This window comes from Cucumis melo, chromosome 11 (assembly GCF_025177605.1).
Source record: "Cucumis melo cultivar AY chromosome 11, USDA_Cmelo_AY_1.0, whole genome shotgun sequence".
NCBI lineage: Eukaryota > Viridiplantae > Streptophyta > Magnoliopsida > Cucurbitales > Cucurbitaceae > Cucumis > Cucumis melo.
The window spans coordinates 4,999,755-5,022,621 of record NC_066867.1 but is presented as its reverse complement, the minus strand read 5'-3'; the positions used below and the strand labels follow the sequence as shown (position 1 = coordinate 5,022,621).

At 37.1% G+C, this 22,867-nt stretch overlaps 1 protein-coding gene across 2 annotated transcripts; it reads left to right on the top strand.

Moving 5' to 3' along the window:
• The first annotated feature begins 1,755 nt into the window (after window positions 1-1,755).
• On the top strand, window positions 1,756-22,070 carry LOC103498422 (uncharacterized). 2 transcript variants are annotated; one of them, XM_051079402.1, is made up of 16 exons: window positions 1,756-2,376; window positions 2,913-4,850; window positions 4,926-7,878; window positions 7,978-8,166; window positions 9,732-9,846; window positions 11,002-12,058; window positions 13,169-13,616; window positions 14,441-14,494; window positions 14,600-17,462; window positions 17,912-18,025; window positions 18,202-18,332; window positions 18,992-19,084; window positions 19,275-19,544; window positions 19,645-20,290; window positions 21,023-21,098; window positions 21,169-22,070. In XM_051079402.1, the coding sequence occupies exons 1-16, from the start codon at window positions 2,126-2,128 to the stop codon at window positions 21,266-21,268; spliced, it is 11,298 nt and encodes a 3,765-aa protein (XP_050935359.1). In that variant the 5' UTR covers window positions 1,756-2,125; the 3' UTR covers window positions 21,269-22,070. The 2 variants fall into 2 exon arrangements, with proteins under 2 accessions (XP_050935359.1, XP_008459237.2); XM_008461015.3 differs by having other exon boundaries at window positions 2,913-7,878.
• Window positions 22,071-22,867: the final 797 nt, after the last annotated feature.

The following is a 22,867-nucleotide window of genomic DNA, read 5'->3' as shown; positions in this document are numbered from 1 at the left end:
AACTAAAGAAAGCTTTGCAGGCTTAAAACAATTTCAAGAGCATGGTTTGACAGACTCAAAAATTTTCTTCTTTTCTAAGGATTCACAAATTCAAAAGCAGATTCCTCACTATTCATGAAATTGAGAAATCATACTTCCTACTACATTCTCATACATGTAGATGACATTGTCATCACTGGCTCCTCAAACCATGATATCAATAAATTGATTTATCAAATGAATGCTACTTTCTCTTTAAAAGACCTAGAGCAACTCAACTATTTTTTTGAGAATAGAAGTCTCTTATCCACAAGATGGTGGACTATTTTTATCTCAATAAAAGTACATTACTGACCTACTACACAAAACCAAAATGCTTAATGCAAACCCCATTACTCCTCTATGATCAGTTCTGTGAAAACTTTGAAAATCCTCACACATATAGAAGCATTGTAGGAGCTTTACAATATACCACAATCACAAGACCAAAAATTTCATATTCTATTAATCGGGTTTATCAATTTACGAACAACCCAAATTATCTCATTGACAAGCTGTAAAAAGAATTCTTCGATATCTTAAAGGAACTCTAAAATGTGGTCTATTACTAAAAAGACCAACTAACTTCTCAGTATAAGCCTTAGCAGATGCTGACAGGGCATCATATCTTGTTGGTAGAGAAGATTAACTTCATGCTTATGTGTATACTTTGGTGGAAAGTTGGTTACTTAGGTGTAAAAAAAAACAGCACAATGTATCTAAATCAAATACAGAGGCAAATTTCGTTGTCTTGCAAATGCAGCCACAAAACTAGTTTGGTTAACCTTTCTTTTTAAAGAACTAAAGGTTCATTTATCAAAACAAGCTCTTCATCTAAGTGCAAAATCCCATTCTACTAACTAGACATCTATTTCGTAAGAGATCTTGTACAACAATAATGAATTATAGTTTAACATCTTTGAGCATTAGCCCAAGATGCAGACATTCTAACCAAGCCACTATTTGCACATTCATTCACCCCTCTTTGAACAAAGTTATGTGTTGTTAATGTAGTAGACATTGGCTTAAGGGGGGATATTAAGGCAGCTCGTTGAATTGTTACAATATGTAAAACTGTTTTTCTTGTTATACAGTTTATTTGTTTATTAGTTTATATGTTAAAATATTTTGTTGAGCCTCTTCATATTATGTAAAGAAAAGTTCATTTGATCAATATAAGATCAGAAATCCATCTGTATAAGTTCCTTTCTTCTTCATCTTCACTTCTTGAATTCTCTTTGTATTACTTACCTTTATATTGGAGCTCAAGGTTAGGTTCTTATGTCTAGACCTATGACTCATATGATGGTATCTTAAAATGTCAGCTTTACATAAACGCACTAAAAGTTCTTATCTTTCCTTAGTGTTGTTCTGATGATGTCTCCATTTGGTGATCAATTGTTATTTTGTGCTAACGAGCCTAAACTCTTGGCAAACTTTTAAGACTCTTTTGACTTGTCAAAAGATTTAGGATATTAATTTTTTTTGTGAATTTGTTAATTTCTTATAGCTCGAGAAGTAAATTTGTCATATGTTTTATTTCTCTATTTTGGTTGTATGATTAGTTCTATTTAGTTTTAATTTTAACCTCAAATTATGAGGGATTATATATTATATGAATATAAATATAAATATATATACATATATATCACCTTTGACAAAATAATTTGAGAAATCTTCGTGTTTTTTATTTTTGAGAAATCTTCATTTTGATAAATCAATAATTGATTTAAAGAAGAAGAAAAAGAAGAATGTAATCAGTTTGTGTGACATTAGAGTTTCCTCTAAATCCCAACACAGCTTTAGAATTTGGAGTATCTACGAATTCTGTTCATCTTCTTCCTCTTCTTCTTCTTCACCAGTTTGCGTTTCTAATAATGTCTTGAACTTTTCACTGTAACTTAGAAACTGAAGGCTGAAAGTTTTCCTCTTTGAGAATTTGATTTTCACGAATTCTTCGTCGTTTTCACAATCTCAGGAACGCGAACGAACTGCTATGAATTTTCCGTAGCAGAAAGAATTTGAATGATTCTGAATCATCATTCGGAGTCTTTTGGGGTTTTGAAGAATTTGCAATGAATTCTTTCAGGAAATTCCATGGAGAAGGATGATGCAGGGGCTTCACCACCAACAGCAGCAACTAGCGGCACTTCTCAACGTAGCTTTGCGGAAGGATGACCCTAATCCCACTACCTCAAGTTCCATTACCGCCGGTGCTACTTCCGACGAGGACGACTCTGCTAGAATTGCAGCTATCAATTCAATCCATCGTGCCATTGTTTATCCTCCTAATTCGCTTCTTGTAACTCACTCCGCCACTTTCCTCTCCCAGGGCTTCTCTCAGCTTCTATCTGATAAGTAAGACCTCCTCTTCTGGTTATACATTGCTGGAGTTTCTTCTCTTGATTTTTCTGTACCGTTTTTCATTTGATGGTATGCCGAAAAATCGTTTGTTATTTTTGGCTTCGAGCTTAGAGTCCGTATACATTTTTTCATTGTTGCCCTTTTTCCTATCTGTGTGCATTACTCATGGTCTCTCTAGGAATTTGCTTATTAACGAATTGGAATTTTGAGCTAATCCACGGTGGCCTGGCCACCAACCTAGGATTTAATATTCAATATTTTATGGGTTTCTTTGATACCCAAATGTTGTAGGGTAAAAAAGAATTGGAATTTTGAGCAAGCTGGGGCAATCATCCTTCATTTGAACTCAAATTGAAAATACTCAATCTCATTTTCCCCAAAATTTTAGTACTTTTGCTAAGTAGTATAATGGGAAAAGTAGGTTTTTGCCTATTGTTTCCAGTTCTTGTTTTATACTTAAAACGTGGATCCATCATTTTCTTTACTGAATGTTGTTATTGATGCAACTATTACTTGATTCCATATATTAGGACATACCCAGTGAGACAGGCAGCAGCCATTGCTTATGGAGCTCTCTGTGCTGTCTCATGTTCAATCACTGCATCACCAAATGGAAGGCAAAATAGTGTACTACTTGGGGCTTTGGTTGATCGATTCATTGGTTGGGCATTGCCATTGCTTAGCCATGTTACTGCAGGTGATGCAACCACCAAGTTGGCATTGGAGGGATTGCAAGAGTTCATTAACATTGGAGAAGCTGGTGCTGTGGAGAGATTTGCTTTGCCAATCCTTAAAGCATGCCAAGTACTTCTTGAGGATGAGAGGACTCCCTTGTCTTTATTACATGGACTATTAGGAGTTTTAACTTTGATTTCTTTGAAGTTCTCTAGATGCTTCCAACCTCATTTCCTTGATATTGTTGATCTGCTTCTAGGTTGGGCATTAGTTCCAGATCTAAGCGATTCAGATAGGCACATCATTATGGACAGTTTCTTACAGTTTCAGAAGCACTGGGTGGGTAATCTGCAGTTTTCTCTGGGGTTATTGTCAAAGTTCTTGGGTGACATGGATGTATTACTTCAAGATGGCAGTCCTGGGACGCCACAACAATTCCGTAGGTTACTTGCATTACTTTCTTGTTTTTCAACAATTCTTCGGTCTGCTGCTTCTGGGTTGTTGGAATTGAACCTTCTTGAGCAAATAAGTGAACCTCTTTCGAGAATGCTTCCTCAGTTGTTGGGATGCTTATCTATGGTTGGACGTAAATTTGGATGGTTGGAGTGGATTGATAATTTGTGGAAATGCTTGACTCTTTTGGCAGAAATATTACGTGAACGTTTTTCCACCTATTATCCACTTGCAATTGATATCCTATTCCAAAGTTTGGAAATGACCAGAGCTAACCGTGTAGTGAAAGGTCAGAAGATTACATTTCTTCAAGTTCATGGTGTTTTGAAAACTAACCTTCAATTATTGTCCCTTCAAAAATTTGGGCTGCTGCCGTCATCTGTGCACAGAATACTGCAATTTGATGCACCAATATCTCAGCTTAGAATGCATCCAAATCATTTGGTAACAGGTAGTTCTGCTGCCACTTATATATTCTTGCTCCAACATGGGAATAATGAAGTTGTTGAACAAACGGTGGCATTATTAATTGAAGAGCTAGTTATGTTCAATGGCTTGTTAGGAAAAGGTTTAGATCAAAGAGGTATCGATGGTATTTTTGATTCTCAATTTTATTCAAATATGGATTTGTTTGCCCTAATTAAATTTGATTTGAGAGCCTTATTGACATGTACTATCTCTAGTGGAACTATTGGTTTGATAAGCCAAGAAAACGTTGCTTTCACATGTCTAAAAAGGTCAGAAAGATTGATTTCCTTCATTATGGAAAAACTGAATCCTTTTGACTTTCCACTTCCGGCTTATGTAGAATTGCAAGCTGCTATCCTCGATACATTGGACAGGTTGACCACAACTGAATTCTTTTGCAAGTGCTCTTTGAAGAAATTGAGCAGCGAGAACCGTTTTCTGGATTTAGGAGAAAAGATAGATGAAGCCCTTCTAAAGAAGGATCATTCAGCTATTATTATTGAACAACTAACAAAATACAATGCCCTCTTCTCCAAAGCCCTTCATAAAGCTTCTCCACTAGCAGTTAAAATAACAACCCTTGGTTGGATTCAGAGATTTTGTGAGAATGTTGTTACTATTTTTAAGAATGACAAGACATATGCTAACTTTTTTGAAGAATTTGGATATTTTGGTGTCATAGGAAACTTGATTTTCATGGTAATTGATGCTGCATCTGACAGGGAACCTAAGGTGAGATCTAATGCAGCTTCAGTATTGGAGCTGCTTCTGCAAGCAAAAATTGTTCATCCCATATACTTCTATCCCATCGCTGACATAGTCCTGGAAAAACTTGGTGATCCAGATAATGAAATCAAAAACTCATTTGTGAGGTTGCTTTCTAATATCTTGCCCACGGCATTTTATGCATGTGGTCAATATGACCTTGGATCATATCCTGCTTGTAGGCTTCATCTTCTGAGATCTGATCATAAATCTAGCCTGCACTGGAAACAAGTATTTGCCTTGAAGCAGCTTCCTCAGCAAATTCATTTTCAACAACTTATTTCCATTTTGAGCTACATATCTCAAAGATGGAAAGTTCCTGTTGCATCGTGGACCCAGCGGCTCATCCATAGATGTGAGAGATTGAAAGACGTTGATTTGAGTCAAAGTGAGGAGACGGGGAACCTAGGTGCAAATGGTTTATGGTTGGACCTCAGGCTGGATGATGATTTTCTTAATGGGAGTTGCTCAGTTAATTGTGTAGCTGGAGTCTGGTGGGCCATCCATGAAGCAGCTAGATATTGTATTACTCTGCGTTTACGAACGAACCTTGGTGGGCCTACACAGACTTTTGCAGCACTAGAACGAATGCTTTTGGACATAGCACACTTGCTACAGCTTGATAATGAACATAGTGATGGGAATTTAACCATGGTTGGGGCTTCTGGAGCCCGTTTATTGCCAATGAGGTTACTATTGGATTTCGTTGAGGCCTTAAAGAAAAATGTTTATAATGCATATGAGGGGTCTGCAGTCTTATCACCTGCTACTCGCCAAAGTTCATTGTTTTTCCGAGCAAACAAGAAAGTCTGTGAGGAGTGGTTTTCACGTATGTGTGAGCCAATGATGAATGCTGGATTGGCACTTCAAAGCCAATATGCTGCAATCCAATATTGTACGCTGCGTTTGCAGGAGTTCAAGAATCTTGTTATGTCACATATGAAGGAAAAGTGTAATATACAGGTTGGTGAAAACATCCTCAACACAAATAAACTTACCAGAGATATCTCAAGGGTTTTGAGGCACATGACTTTGGCTCTTTGTAAAAGTCATGAAGCAGAAGCTTTAGTTGGTCTACAGAAATGGGTTGAAATGACGTTCTCTTCCCTATTTCTGGAGGAAAGCCAGAGTCTTGGTAACTTTGGTATACTAGGACCCTTTTCATGGATTACAGGGCTAGTCTATCAAGCAAGAGGTCAGTATGAAAAAGCAGCTGCTCACTTTATCCACTTGTTGCAGACTGAAGAGTCACTTGCATCTATGGGTTCTGATGGTGTACAGTTCACCATTGCTCGTATTATTGAGGGATATACAGCTATGGCTGATTGGACATCTCTGGAATCATGGTTATCGGAGTTGCAATCTCTTCGTTCTAAATATGCTGGGAAGAGCTACTCTGGTGCTCTAACTACAGCTGGCAATGAAATAAATGCAATCCATGCATTGGCACACTTTGATGAAGGAGATTATGAGGCATCATGGGCATGTCTTGGTTTGACACCTAAGAGTAGCAGTGAGCTAACTCTAGATCCCAAGCTGGCTTTGCAGAGGAGTGAGCAGATGCTTTTACAGGCACTGCTTCTACATAACGAGGGAAGGATGCAAAAGGTGTCCCAAGAAATCCAGAAGGCAAGGGCAATGCTGGAGGAAACGTTGTCAGTCTTGCCTTTGGATGGCTTGGAAGAAGCAGCTGCATTTGCTACACAATTACATAGTATTTCTGCATTTGAAGAAGGTTACAAGCTTACAGGCAGTGCAGACAAGCACGAACAGTTAAATTCAATATTGAGTGTTTATGTCCAGTCGGTGCAATCTTCTTTTTGCAGAGTTAATCAAGACTGCAACCCATGGATAAAAATTCTTCGGGTTTATCGAGTGATCTCACCAACTTCTCCAGTCACCCTTAAACTCTGTATTAATTTGTTAAGTTTAGCTCGTAAACAAGAAAATCTGATGTTGGCGAATAATTTAAACAATTATATTAGCGACCATATATCAAATTGTTCTGATGAAAGGCATTGTCTGTTTCTCCTTTCAAGTTTGCAGTATGAGAGAATCTTGTTAATGCAAGCTGACAAAAGGTTTGAAGATGCTTTCACAAATATCTGGTCCTTTGTGCATCCTCACATCATGTCTTTCAACTCAATTGAGTCAAACTTTGATGATGGTATTCTGAAAGCAAAAGCATGCTTAAAACTTTCTCGATGGTTAAAACAGGATTTAGAAGCTTTGAACTTGGATCATATTATACCTAAGCTAATTGCTGAGTTTAATGTGACTGATAAATCCTCTGTAAGAGGTGAATTCTCCATCTGTAATGAGAACTTACATTCTGGATCAAGTATAGAACTTATCATTGAGGAGATTGTGGGTACGATGACTAAATTATCCACTCGTCTTTGTCCTATATTTGGTAAGGCATGGATTTCTTATGCATCTTGGTGCTTTACTCAAGCTGAAAGTTCTCTCCATGCTTCAAGTGGAACTGCTCTCCACTCATGCTTGTTTTCTTCTATACTAGATCCTGAAGTTCATTCTGAGAAATATAGATTAACTGAAGATGAAATCATAAAAGTGGAACGCCTGATTTATGTTCTTGTTCAGAAAGGTCATGAAGCAAAAATTGTTAATGATGATCAAAGAGAATGGAGTTCTGAGACCTCAGAGGATTTGAAACTTGATGCCACTGTCAATGCCTTGTTGCAGCAAGTAATAAATATCATCGAGGCTGCAGCTGGTTTGTCAAATACTGAAAACCCTGGGAATGAATGCCTAGCCGATGTCTTTACTTCCGAGTTAAAGCTACTTTTTCAGCATGCTAGTATTGACCTAGATGACACTAGTGCAGTACCCGTTATTCAGGACTTGGTAGATGTTTGGAGGTCCCTGAGGAGTAGAAGAGTGTCTCTCTTTGGTCATGCTGCTAACGGATTTATACAATATCTTTTGCATTCGTCTATAAAAGCTTGTGATGGTCAGCTTGCGGGCTATGACTGCGGGTCAATGAAACAGAAGTCTGGAAAATACACACTGAGGGCGACATTGTACGTCCTACATATTCTTCTCAATTATGGAGCCGAGTTGAAAGATTCTCTTGAACCTGCTCTATCAACAGTCCCACTCTCTCCGTGGCAGGTTTGATTTCCATTTCTGCTTAAATCATTTTTGTTTTTCCTTTTGGGACCAATTTGATAATGTTGCTGTTTAGAACTTATTTTTAATTTATGATTCTAGGAAGTGACACCACAGTTATTTGCTCGCCTGAGTTCTCATCCTGAGAAAATTGTGAGGAAGCAGTTGGAGGGATTGGTGATGATGCTGGCTAAGCAGTCTCCATGGTCTATTGTATACCCAACTCTTGTTGATGTAAATTCTTATGAAGAGAAGCCTTCGGAGGAGCTTCAGCATATACTTGGTTCTCTGGTAACATGCTTTCTTTCATTAATTTAATTTCATCAAGCCTTTTCATATTTAGCACATTTTATTTTGATGAGGAGTTTTCCCCTCTCCTTTTGAATGTCTTTATTTAAAGCTTCTTTTAGCAATGGGGGGGAAGCTGCTCCTGGACTGGAAATAGGTCTTAAACTTATTCTATCTGTTGTCTGATTAACTTTTGAGTGATTCAGTCTTTGAAACTGACTAATTTATTCAGTTCTGGGGCTCTTTAGGTCTGAAATCTCTGTCCCTATCTAGACTGGGGCTCAATTATTCAGTTCACATGTTTCCTCCAAAATTGTATCAAAATTTGATCAGTCTTCCATATTTGACTTCATGATGGAGTCTGCACACTGGCTTGTATATTACCTTCATCGGTTTGGTCTTTCTTTTTATCCTTGCTCAATGTACCATTGTATGGTCTCTTCTAGAAAATGAAATTGTCTATTATAGCTTGAAAAAGAGGGACCATCTCTAAGAAGTGATAAATTGATTTTTTTGTACAGGATGTAAATTGATTGTTTACAGAGGAGTTTTCATGCTTAAGGAGGAATAAGGGAAAAACACACATTTAGCTTCTTGTTATTTTGGAATTTATTTGGAAAGAGAGAAACACAGGGATTTTCAAAGATAGTTGATGTCATTGATCATGGTCTTGACTCTTGAGTGTCATTTTGGCTTCTTTGAGTTTTATTGACTAGGCTTTAAAAGACACTTCTAGTGTTTTTTGGATAAGAGTTGGATGCCAGTTGTGGTGGAATCCTTTGGAAAAGTGGGTAAATCTTCTGTTTATGTGGAATGAAGGCAGAAATCAGTGTTAGAGTTTCTCAAAGACAGTTATTCTTAATCCGCCAATTTCATGACTCACTGCAAGAATATATGATGATGGGCTGGTTTTGGTATAAGATCCAATTTTAGTATCAATTTTAATATCAATTTTAATATCTTAAATATTGGACTGCTGGTTAGGAAGAAAATAGGAAAAGGTAAGAAAAGAGTCTTCTTTCTGAGCTTGGATCTTTTGATGCAAAAACTAGAGTCGAGGAGATTTCTAATCTTCAATTTGATATATAATCAAAATTCAAATGTGAAATTATGGATTCATAACTATCGTTTTTATTGTTAGTTTTGGCTGTTTTTCTTTCTTTTGTTTGAACTGTACTTTGATTGTTTGCTTCTTTTCATTAATTCAATGAAAAGTTTTGTTCCCTTTTAAAAAAAAACTAGTTTTGTTTTCAGTTAATATTTCTATTTAAGGTAGGATTTCTTGTAATATTTCTACTCTGAATATACTTTTGAATGATAGTTGCCTCTTTGTATGAAAAAAAAATCATTGACAGCTTTATGAATCATGTAGAAAAATACCTTCTTTTAATATTTTGCTGATGATACTGCCTAGCAAAATGCAAATTCGAGTGCCCGCCTCCATTTTAAATTGAGAAACTTTCCAATGGCATGATGCTTGTTGTTGGAAATGTTTTCGGTTTGAATCAATAAATTCATGGTTACAGTTGAAAAGCAAGATTGTTGAAACATGCTTCTGATACCTGCAGAAAGAGCATTATCCAAGATTGATCGAAGATGTTCAGTTGATGATAAAAGAGCTGGAAAATGTAACTGTACTTTGGGAAGAGCTATGGCTCAGCACACTTCAAGATCTTCAGACAGGTGAGAAACATGATTTTAAATGTACATAATGGAACTTTTACCTGACATAAATTGTTCTATAATGCAAAAATTTGTTTTTGGTTGCCAACTCACCATAATAAATATAACTTCAAGTTTGACCATAATTGACCTTTCACGTGAATTTTAGGTGCCAAATTTGACCTGTAGGTTTGGAGACTCAGGGATATCATACCTGCTCTATGATTTGCTTAAGTTTCTGTTATTACTGAATTTCCTGCACCAAGTAGTTGCTGTGACATATTATAACTAGCTCTTCACCTTGGCATGTTGTAACGTTCAAGAACAATACCAATTTGTAAATTAGCCTTTACTTGAACATTTTTTTTGATAAGAAATAACAAAGATATATTCAGAAAAGTCCAACAGTCTAGGGTAAAGTTGAGACAGCCCCCAAAGGCCAAAAAGAGCTATACCAGGAGGGTCTTCCAATCACTAATATCATCAAAAGGCTGTAATTACATAAGAAATTATTGTGTAAAGATATTCACCAAGAGGCCTATTTTGTGTGCTATCACTAAAATTTAAGAAGCTAAAGGGTGTAGAAGACTTGTCTTCGGAGGTTCTAGACTATAGTTTCTTTCCTTCCAAATAAGCCGCAAAGAGCTCTAAAGGTGAAACTACCCACCCCTTTGGCATTTTTCTTCAGATTCTAAGCAGCAAGTCCTTCCAACATCCAATCGTCAATGTTTCTACAGAGACAAAACTGTAAACCCAGCTTTCCGGCAGCGGTCCAATTTTGATTAGCAAAATCACAATGCAAAAGAGGTGGCCAAGGCCTTCTGCCTCTTTCAAGAGCATTCTTCACCCAAAGGGGACAAAGACCACCTTCTAAACTTCCTTTGGGGTCTATCATCATTGTTCAAATTTCTATAGGCTGAAGACCAAAGGAAACTTTAATTTTCTTATGGCTTGTCATGTTTCCATGTAAGCCTAATCAGAGCAGAGTTTATGCTATTGGGCTTGCAAGCAAGGCTCCAAAAGGTGGACTTGGAAGAGTTTATGTTACTTGAACACTATCTGTTGTACATCTGTCACCTTGAATTATGAGAAATGCCAATTTGTAAATTGTTGAGAATTTTGTTGATTTGTTTTTCCTTATACAAAGTAAAACATTGAGAAGTCTATATTTTGCAGATGTCATGAGACGCATAAATGTACTCAAGGAAGAAGCTGCTCGAATTGCTGCAAATGTCACTCTCAGCCAGAGTGAGAAAGACAAGATAAATGCTGCCAAGTACTCAGCCATGATGGCTCCCATTGTGGTGGCTTTGGAGCGTCGCTTGGCTTCAACATCTCGAAAACCTGAAACACCCCATGAAACCTGGTTCCATGAAGAGTATAAAGAACAGCTGAAATCAGCTATTTTTACCTTCAAGAATCCTCCAGCCTCTGCTGCTGCACTTGTTGATGTATGGCGGCCATTTGATGATATTGCAGCATCTTTGGCATCTTATCAGAGAAAGTCATCAATTTCTTTAAAAGAAGTTGCACCGAAGTTAACTTTGTTATCATCATCTGACGTGCCAATGCCTGGTTTTGAGAAGCATGTTATCTATTCAGAAGCTGATAGAAGCATTGGCTCTAATCTTTCAGGAACTGTTACAATTGGTTCTTTCTCAGAGCAAGTGACTATCTTGTCCACAAAGACAAAACCTAAAAAGCTTGTAATACTGGGTTCTGATGGTGAAACCTACACATATCTCTTAAAGGGTAGAGAGGATCTGCGTCTTGATGCTAGAATCATGCAAATGCTGCAAGCTGTCAATAGTTTCCTGTATTCATCTCATTCAACTTATGGTCAATCTCTATCCATTCGCTATTATTCTGTAACTCCAATTAGTGGTAGAGCTGGTCTCATCCAATGGGTGAACAATGTAATGAGTGTATATACAGTATTCAAGTCATGGCAACACCGGGTCCAGGTGGCACAACTCTCAGCAGTTGGTGCTAGCAATTTGAAAAGTTCTGTTCCACCACAGCTTCCACGTCCGAGTGATATGTTTTATGGTAAAATCATTCCGGCACTCAAAGAGAAAGGCATAAGGAGAGTGATTTCACGTAGAGATTGGCCCCATGAAGTTAAACGTAAAGTTCTTTTGGATCTTATGAAGGAGGTTCCCAGACAACTTCTTTATCAAGAACTCTGGTGTGCTAGTGAAGGATTCAAAGCTTTCAGTTTGAAATTGAAAAGGTATAACTATTTTGGTTTGTGTTGTAACATGCTAAACTTTCTTTCTGTCACATACAAACAAAGGGCTAATCGGCAAAAAGTTGTTTTGCTTATACTTGCATATAGAAAAAATTTACGTTATTAAAGGTATAATTGTCCTTTACCCTTTTCTGCTTTTTTCTTCTCTTTGTTCTTTTATTTTATTTTCAAAGGGCCCTTGTCCATTTTTCTATATACTATTATGAACCATTTTCCTATATACAATGGTATGTATTTTTCAGCATGATTTTATTTAACGACACTTTTTACAGAAAATTTTAGGTTACCAAAGTTATGATTGCCTTTATTTTTTCTTGCTTCTTTCTTCTCCTTGTTCTTCTATTTTTTTTTCCTTGAATTGTAATTTTCTATAATTCTTCTTTTTTGAACTACTTTCCTATATACTACTTTTCAGCGTGATTTTTATTTAAGAAAGATTGTCTGGCTTGCAAGTTGTATTATAAAATATATATTCTTCTTTCTTATTCTTCTTTTTACTTGTATTTGCTTTACTTTCTAGAAAGTAAAGTTTCAATTAGGATTTCTTTACAAAGAAATAAAATTTACTGGCTTGTTTGAAAATCAGGTTTCATAACAGAAAACATTAAAAATTTATATATAATTAGTACCATTAGTGTTTTCTTGTTTGCTAGAGTATTTTAAAAACAATTTTTTGAATAAAAATCTGTAAAAATAGTATTTTGTTGCAGAAATAAGTACAAGGTATTAGGTATGTTTCCTCGGGAAAAAAAAGAACACGAGACTTGAGAGTAAACACAGAAAATAGGTGCAAGGTTTGAAGAAGAGAGATCTTATTCGTGATGAGGGTAGATGGTGAAATATGTTTTGGATGATTGAGAGCTGATATTGGCTAGGAAAATCTGAAAATAACATTCAGAACTTCTAAATTTACAATTTGGAATATGTCAAGTTCAGTTCATAATTGGCTGCCAGCCAACTCTTTCGTGATAAAACTAAATTGATGCTGAGCCATTCTGTGATAGTTTTCCCTTTCTTTCATTTCTTTTGATTTGCAACAATGTAGGTTCAGTCTGCTAGTCTTGCAAGATATAAATTTTGTTCTCTACTCAGGTATGCTGGAAGTGTTGCAGCAATGAGTATGGTGGGACACATCTTGGGCTTAGGAGATAGACATCTGGATAATATTCTTATGGATTTCTCTACTGGAGATGTTGTACATATCGACTATAATGTTTGTTTTGATAAAGGCCAGAAACTGAAAGTGCCAGAGATTGTTCCCTTTCGTCTCACTCAAACTATGGAAGCAGCTTTAGGACTGACAGGAATAGAAGGGACCTTCAGAGCAAACTGTGAGGCTGTGCTAGAAGTTCTGAGAAAGAACAAAGATATACTCCTAATGCTGCTAGAAGTTTTTGTGTGGGATCCTCTTGTGGAATGGACCCGTGGTGATTTCCATGATGATGCCGCCATAGGTGGTGAAGAAAGAAGAGGCATGGAGTTAGCTGTTAGCTTGAGTTTATTTGCATCTCGTGTGCAGGAAATTCGTGTCCCCTTGCAGGTTCTAGTAATTTCACTGAATGATAATTGTTTTATTTCTATTTTCTTCTCTTTGATTATTGTCTTTTCTGCTAGTATTTCTGGTTCATTTATGCTTATAAACCACCAATCAAGTTCACCTATAAAAGGTGTGGAAAGAAGATGACCAATCAGCCAGATGCTGTTGAACCAATCATTTGTTTGGGTGATAATGTTGGCTAGTTTGAATGGAAATCATGTAGGTCATACCAACGATAAAAGGGTTCTTGGAAGCAGTAGTTTGTTATTGCTGTTTGTATTAAGTTAACAGGGAGAGAGGTACTTTACTTGTATGGGGGAAAAAGAGAGAGAATGAGAGGGCAAGCCGGGAAGGATTCAGGACCATCCAACTTCCTTAAAAACTAATAATATTGATTTGTAAGCCATGTCTATGAGATTTTGGCATGCTTCAAGTCAATTAAGTTATTTGATGTGTGCTATTAAATATGTATAACACCTATTTCCTCATTTAAAAGATGGACTTATCTCTATCACTCCTTGAAAGTTCTTAATTTTTCAAATTCATTTCTAATTTTCCAGGAAATTTTCATTCCATGTTGGTAAATACTTACTCACTCAGAAATCAGTGATCACAAAACATAAAACTTGGACTCATTACTGTACAATAGATGAAATGTTTTTTTACCCAAAAAATTACTGTACAATAATGAGTCATTATATTGTGGAGTCCAATACTAACCTAGGTTCCATTATAACTCTCTAAATTTAAAAGAATTAAAATGTTTAGAGTTTGTGTTTAATAGATTTTGCGTGTGTAAACTCATTATAACTCTTCAAATTTTCCAGGAGCATCATGATCTTTTATTGGCTGCCCTACCTGCTGCTGAGTCTTCGCTTGAGGTACTGTACTGCTTGACACTTGTATCTTGTTTGTAATTTCCTGAGCTTCTACCATCTTCGCTTGTTGCTTCCATGAATTTCTCTGAACCAAATAATCTATTCCAGGGGTTTGCAAATGTCCTAAATCACTATGAGCTTGCCTCTACGCTCTTTTATCAAGCTGAACAAGAAAGATCAAACATAGTTTTGCGTGAAACATCAGCTAAGTCAGTTGTTGCTGATGCAACATCTAGTGCAGAGAAAGTTCGTACATTATTTGAAATGCAGGCTCGAGACCTTGCTCAAGGTAAGGCTATTGTTTCTGAGAAAGCTCAAGAGGCATCAACCTGGATTGAGCAACATGGAAGAATCCTCGATAATTTAAGGAGCAATTTGATTCCAGAAGTAGACATGTGTTTGAATATGAGAGGAATTGGAGAAGCTTTGTCACTTATATCTGCCGTTACGGTGGCTGGAGTTCCAGTAACAGTTGTTCCTGAGCCCACACAAGTGCAATGCCATGATATAGATAGGGAGATTTCTCAGCTTATAGCTGCACTAAGCGATGGACTTTCTTCTGCTATAGCTACAATTCAAGTTTATTCTGTTTCTTTGCAGAGATTTCTTCCTCTAAACTATGTAACAACTAGTGTAGTTCATGGCTGGGCTCAGGCTTTACAATTATCTAAGAATGCCCTCTCCTCTGATATTATTTCACTTGCTAGAAGACAGGCTACTGAACTTATGATGAAAGTAAATGATAATAATGATTCTGTACAAGTCAGTCATGAAAATATGTGTGTTCAAGTGGAGAAGTACGCAAAGGAAATTGCAAAAATTGAAGAAGAGTGTACTGAGCTCTTGACCTCTATTGATACAGAAACTGAATTGAAAGCTAAGGATCAGCTTCTATCAACTTTTACTAAATATATGACATCTGCTGGCCTTGTAAAGAGAGAAGCTATTCCATCTCTCCAGATGGGACGACTTACACATGATGGGAAAAAGGACATCAACATGCAGCTGGAGCTTGTGGCAGAAAAGGAGAAAAAGGACAAGCTACTATCTAGTATTAACGTTGCTTTGGATATTCTATATTGCGAGGCAAGAGGAAAAATGCTGGACATTTTTAATGATAAGAATGATGGGAGACTAGTGAATAAAACTCCATCTCATGATTTTAATGTTGTTTTCTCCAATCTAGAAGAGCAAGTGGAGAAATGTGTGCTTTTGTCAGAGTTTCATTCTGAATTACTCGATTTGATTGATGTTAAGGTGCTGAGCGTTGAAAACAAATATAAAAGTTGGCATAGGAATCATTCTCATAGAAATTGGATTTCTACTTTTGCTGTCATGTTCTCTTCTTTCAAAGACCTGATAGGGAAAATGACTGAGGCTGTTCTACCTGATATAATTAGATCTGCTATTTCGGTGAATTCAGAAGTTATGGATGCATTTGGGCTGGTGTCACAAATTCGGGGATCGGTTGATACAGCACTAGAGCAGTTTCTGGAGGTTCAATTAGAGAAGGCTTCGTTAATTGAATTGGAAAAAAATTATTTTATCAATGTTGGCCTCATTACAGAGCAGCAGTTGGCCCTTGAGGAAGCTGCTGTAAAGGGCAGGGATCATCTCTCTTGGGAAGAGGCCGAGGAGCTTGCTTCAGAGGAGGAAGCTTGCAGGGCAGAACTGCATCAACTCCATCAAGCTTGGAACCAGAGAGATGTACGTAGCTCGGCTCTTGCAAAGAGGGAGGCTAATTTAGTACATGCATTGGCTTCATCAGAATGCCAATTTCACTCTCTTACCAGTGCTGCAGTGGAGACTTTTACGAAAGGCAACACCTTATTGGCCAAATTAGTTAAACCATTCTCTGAACTGGAATCTATTGATGAAATCTGGTCTTCCTCTGAAATTTCCTTTTCATCCATCTCAAATGGGATTCCTACTTTGTCAGATGTGGTGAGTTCTGGGTACCCAATATCTGAATATATTTGGAGGTTTGATGGACAATTGAGCAGTCATTCTTTCTTTATTTGGAAAATTTTTGTTGTGGATTCTTTCCTTGATTCGTGCATACATGAAATTGCTTCAGCCGTAGATCAGAATTTTGGATTTGATCAGCTCTTTAATGTTATGAAGAAAAAACTTGAGCTTCAGCTTCAAGAATATATTTTTCGGTACCTTAAAGAACGGGGTGTTCCTGCATTGTTGGCTTGGCTGGATAAAGAAAGGGAACATTTAAAACCACTGGAGGCAAGAAAAGACAATTTCCATGAACACAACGATGAACAAATTAAAGATTTGGAATTTATCGAGAGGATCCGATACATGCTTCAGGAACATTGTAATGTCCATGAAACTGCCAGAGCAGCAAGGTCTACAGCTTCACTTATGAGAAGACAGGTGAATGAGCTCAAAGAAACTCTTCAGAAGACTAGTCTGGAAATTATTCAAATGGAGTGGTTACATGACAATAGTTTGACTCCATCACAATTTAATAGGGCCACCTTGCAAAAATTTCTTCCTGTTGAGGATAGGTTATACCCTATTATTCTAGACCTTAGCCGATCTGAATTGCTGGGAAGTTTGCGATCGGCTACCTCAAAGATAGCTAAGTCAATTGAAGGCCTAGAAGCTTGTGAGCGAGGCTCTCTTACAGCTGAAGCACAGCTGGAGAGAGCAATGGGGTGGGCTTGTGGTGGCCCAAATACTGGTCCGGTGATAAATACTTCTAAAGCTTCAGGGATTCCTCCTCAATTCCATGACCATATCTTGAGGCGGAGGCAGTTGTTATGGGAAACTAGAGAAAAGTTATCGGATATTATTAAGATTTGCATGTCTATATTGGAATTTGAAGCATCAAGAGATGGCATGCTTCAATTTCCAGGAGACCATGCTTTTGGTACAGATAGTGATAGCAGGGCATGGCAGCAAGCTTACTTGAACGCAATAACAAGACTGGATGTTTCTTATCATTCCTTCGCCCGTGAGCAAGCTTTTCTCTTTTATGTTGATGTTGTCTCATTGCACTATTTAAGCCCTTTTGGTTCTAGAGAAAAATTGCTTAGAAATTTTAAAATTTCCTGAAATCCAGAATAGTATAATGATTATCATCAAAATATAGAGGTTCTGAAGATATATGTGGTTCATTGTGAAGCTTCTGAATTCTGATAGTTACAAAGTGAAAGTTTAGTCCCTAGATGAAAGATATATTTTTATTTCTAGAATTGTCCCCCAAAGTTCTATTTTCAGATTTAATACTGCATTTTTTGTCAAAAAAAAAAAAAAAAATTGTTTAATGATTCGTAGAATTTAATATAAAGAAGTCTTATTTTACTGGATCAACTTGTAGACTGTCTTTTCTTGGGCTACAATAAGGAAATCTATATCTTTCAGGTTCACTGATGATTCCTTATTTTTTGCGTCTTGTACCAGGTACTGAACAAGAATGGAAGCTTGCAGAAAGAAGCATGGAGGCTGCCTCAAACGAATTATATGCTGCAACCAATAATCTTCGCATTGCCAATCTTAAAATGAAGTCCGCATCAGGTCATGCAACTTTCTGTTATTTAAGCTGATCAAGCACAAGAATTACACATTTTCCTCATTTGACATTTGACAAACACAAGTTTTTATCTTTATGGTTTATGCACTAAGATTATCCTTGTATGCAATATTTTCAATACCTTTTGCTCATTGCACGAACATATTGGCTTTCTTTGTAGGTGATTTACAAAGCACTCTTCTCAGTATGAGAGATTGTGCATATGAATCAAGTGTTGCGCTCTCAGCATTTGGTAGTGTCTCAAGGAACCACACTGCATTGACCTCTGAGTGTGGTTCTATGCTTGAAGAGGTAACTGAATGTATCTATGAAGCTCTAGATTTGATTTGTTGTGATTGTGTTGTCAGCAATATTTCTGGATTTGTTGTCAGGATGTTCCTTCAAAAGGAAATCCGCAAGTCCTAACAGGCACCTGCAGGCTTCAATTTCATTAATCTCTTTTAGCGAAGATGATAATGGTTAACATGGGACCAACATGAACATAGCTCTGTTGATTTGAATCAACTTTTATCATATCTCTGATTGCCATCAATTCATCTAAAATCAAATCAAGATATTATTCTATGCACAATGCATCAATTATTTTTTGTAGGCTTAAATTTCAGTAATCTCTTGTATGGAAGATGACAACTGTGATTAACATGAGACCAATCTGAACACAACTCAATTGGTTTAAAGCATATACCTTCTGTTTGAGAGGTCAATGATTGAATCACCCAACCAAGATGTTAAACTAAAAAAACAGTATGGTCAATATGGGAAGCAAAAGAAAATCGTTAAAGATGTTCTATGCTTTATAGATGATTTTTAGATTTCTTCTCACTGGCACTTTTCCTTCACCTGTTTATATGGTTTTTGATTTATTTGCACTTAGATTGTCTGATCTCTTTTGATCAAGTATATGACAAAGTTGTGTTCAAATGCAGCTAATATTTCTACATTTCCTGTAGGTACTAGCAATAACCGAAGATCTGCATGATGTTCATAATTTGGGAAAGGAGGCTGCTGTAATTCACCGTCAACTTATTGAAGACATTGCAAAGGTATTTTGATCTCTCATTTATGTCTCTAAATCCCAGTCTATTTAATTTAGACAATCATGACGCAGAGCATGATAGAGTAGTCTGCTTCCAATTGTAGTCAGCTGGTAGCATTCCCCATGAGAATTGATACTGGTTTAGGTATTTCCCATGCCAATGCCATTGTTTGCTTATTGTTTCACTTGTTAAGCAGGCAAATTCAGTCCTCCTTCCCCTTGAGGCAATGTTATCCAAGGATGTTGCTGCCATGATTGATGCTATGGCGAGAGAAAGAGAAATCAAGATGGAAATATCACCCATACATGGACAAGCTATATATCAGTCCTATTGTTTGAGAATTAGAGAGGCCTGTCAGATGTTCAAACCTTTGGTTCCTTCTCTGACATTATCTGTGAAGGGTCTGTATTCCATGTTTACTAAGCTTGCACGAACAGCAAGTCTCCATGCAGGAAATCTTCATAAAGTACGAATGGAGTCTAGTTCAGCTTGTTAATTTCATGAATTATTTTACATTACTTCCGACGTTACTGAATTTCCACCAAATGTGAAATCTATTTTTTCAGGCTCTTGAAGGACTAGGAGAAAGCCAAGAAATTAAGTCAGAGGAAATTCACGTAACCAAGTCTCAGTTCAATAGTGAAGTAGATGCAGTTGACTTTGAAAAGGAGAGAGAAAGCCTGTCCTTGTCTGATAGTGAGAGTAGCAGAGATATCCCAGATATTACCAGACTTTCTTTGCAAGATAAAGAATGGTTATCTCCACCTGATAGCTTCTGCAGCAGCAGCTCTGAGTCTGACTTCACCACTGGTAGCTTTCCAGATAGCTCCAACGACCTAACAGAGGATATGGGTCAACACCATAACGGGTCTAGTGACAGAGAAGCTAGAGTTATTCCAAAAATTACCTCATTTTCTCAAACTGATGTTGGAAAAATGTTACCTTTGGAGGAGTCAGAAACAAAATCCGCAGATGGTAGCCAAACCTGTTTTAGAAAGTCATCAACCAATGAGTTGAATGGTGGAATTAAAATTGTTGCAACACCACCTGATGAATCTACTGAAGTTCCTCCTATTGCGTCACATCCGTTGAATGAGACTGTTGAAAGGCTGGGGGAGGAAAGTGGTGTAACCTCATCAGATAAGAGATTAGAAGATGAAAATCAAGAGGCTCCTCCAGCTCAGAAGGCTGCTTGGAGTCGTGCAAGCAGGGGTAAGTAGCGTACCTTCACTTAGACACATGTCTAATATCCTTAGTTCCCAATTAGAGTTTCCACTGCTGCATTAAACAATATTTATGATGACTTGTTTTATTTATTGATCAATGCTCTTAATGTTTTTATTATTTTAAATTATGTATATGTGGATAGGGGAATTAGCTATTTTAGAACGGAAAACTATCACAAAGAATACAACTCTAAGGAATCTCCACAAGAGTCGCAACATATTTTCATGATCCGAAAATTCAAAGTTCATACCAGTTCGAGAGGATGGATATCTCCTTTACCGTATCACCATGTAATACAAAAGATAACATAAACCAAAATACAATGACTAAGCAAATATAAGCAGTCAACAACACTAACTGCTGCAGGGTGAATTACCACTTCTACCCCTCCCAGCATAAGTATTAATAATTGGGTCCTGACGGAAAACTAAATCCACTAAAAATATTATGTTGTTTTGTTTATATAGTAAGGCTAGTAGTGTGCTTCTAAAGCATATTAAATCAATCATAACTAGCGTTCTTTATTGCATGTAAATTAGCCTCAGTTCCTTGCTCTACTTTCGAATTCAGTAATGTTTGCTTTTGATTATTGGAAAGTCAGCGCAACTTTCTTGTACATGAGCTTTGCATTCGGAGGGAATATTGAATCGTCCCCATTTGATGTGGCATTGCATATTTTACTCCAAAAGCTGAAGTCTTGTGTTATGGTCTTCTCAGGTAGAAATGCATATGCGATGTCTGTTTTACGGCGTGTAGAGATGAAACTGAATGGAAGAGACAATGTCGATAACAGGTACCTAATCTTAACTTGGAGCTGTTGACAATCTCTATGCTGGATCTCTAATTATCTTTTTAACTAACAGAGAACTTAGCATTACTGAGCAAGTGGATTATCTACTTAAGCAAGCAACGAGTGTAGACAACCTGTGCAACATGTATGAAGGTTGGACTCCATGGATTTGAAATTTTAAGACCGAGGAATCTTGAATACCTGTACTGGTGGATGGTTAGGAGAGGTTCTTCGAGAAATACTAGCACCAGATTCATTAATCCAGAACTTGGAAGGACATGCTGGGGTATGTTTAAAATTACCACCATGCGGGACCTCTTGTTAGCTGCATCCATTCGCCCTACAGCTGGATTCATTTCATCATATGGATTCTTCAGTCACAGTGCGGAAGAAAGTGACAGCGACTGCTCGAAAAGCTGTGCAAGATCCATCTTGGCATTTCCATTATTGAGCTGTGCGCATGAACTATTGACGAAGTGTCCAAACAGCGTTCACATTCTTCATGTTCCAATATGCTGCCCCACGCAAGGTCGAGGGCAGGTAATATGGGCTACGTCTGGGGCTTCAAAGTTATAATGATACCAAGATTTGCTCCATTTGGCATCTGAGATGTTGCTTCGGAATATTGCAATGTTGATGCTGAGGAGGTCTGGGATTTTGGTAACGACCTATATACTGCATGGATAATCCGAAGAAGGTAGAACATAACTTCCGCAGATGAGAAATTGAATAATGTAATGAGTTATTGTATCATTTAGGAAAATGATTATTTAGCCATTCAAATAGGTTATATACTTTATCCATCACTGTGAAAATTGGAATGTAAATGTAGACTGGCCCCTTTTGTGTAAATGCCATGATAGTTTGTCACTTTTTGTTTTGTTCGGTTTGATTTTTCGGATTCAGTTTTCTGTACACCCCAGATGCCTATGTATGGATGTTATATGATGTTATTGAAGGCAGATTCTTGATCAATTTTGTCATATAGTAACATCAGCCAACATCCGGATGGATGTATATGAATTAGATTTTCAAATTATTTATTACATTTCATTTAATTGTCCAATAACAATTTGCCTTAATTTTTATTTAAAAGTTCTTAGAAATTCTGTGTTACTATATACTCAGAGGTGGGGTACAATTTAAATTGCAACGTCATCACACTTTTCACAAGAAATGATAATCTCGAAGTGAAGTAATCCACAAGCAAGTGGTTTAGTCTCTTCCTGTGGGAATCTCCCTTTTCCCATAGAATAGAATTAAAATTTTAAAAACAAACAAATAAAAGAAACTCAAAACTCAAAACCAACCAAATCAACAGTTTGTTAAGCACACAGACATAAATCCAGTTTTTTGAAGTTTACTCTTTAAGTGATCTTATTTATATTGAAAATCTCATGTTCCTCTATCTTCCATCATTGCAAAAATATTTTCCTCTACTTCTTACTCTAAATTCTTTTACTCGTCGCCATGTCGGGGCTTATAGACCTATGGACGTCCGAGCAGGCTAAACTCCGCGGTGAGGGTGGCTCCTCCCCCGCCGCTCCCACCGTTGATGGTCCAGTTCGAGTTGTTGTGGCTGAAGAAGGAAGATGGAACTTCACTGAGTTAACTCGAGTATGGGACCGAGTAAGACAACTCGGTATGAATGGGAAGATGTGTTCTGAAGCTTCTGTTTCTATCTTGGTTGAATATATGAGTCCATAGAGATCCAAAACATCTCATTGTACATATTTTTCACTTTTAATAAAACTTTCCTTTTTACTGTTCTT

Excerpts from the sequence above, each read along its gene's own strand:
- LOC103498422 (XM_008461015.3), top strand. The coding sequence starts at position 2,126 with ATGATGCAGGGGCTTCACCACCAACAGCAGCAACTAGCGGCACTTCTC. Across the intron at positions 8,167-9,731 it reads AGCATATACTTGGTTCTCTG|AAAGAGCATTATCCAAGATT; the intron begins GTAACATGCTTT and ends TGATACCTGCAG. Across the intron at positions 19,545-19,644 it reads ATGCAGGAAATCTTCATAAA|GCTCTTGAAGGACTAGGAGA; the intron begins GTACGAATGGAG and ends CTATTTTTTCAG.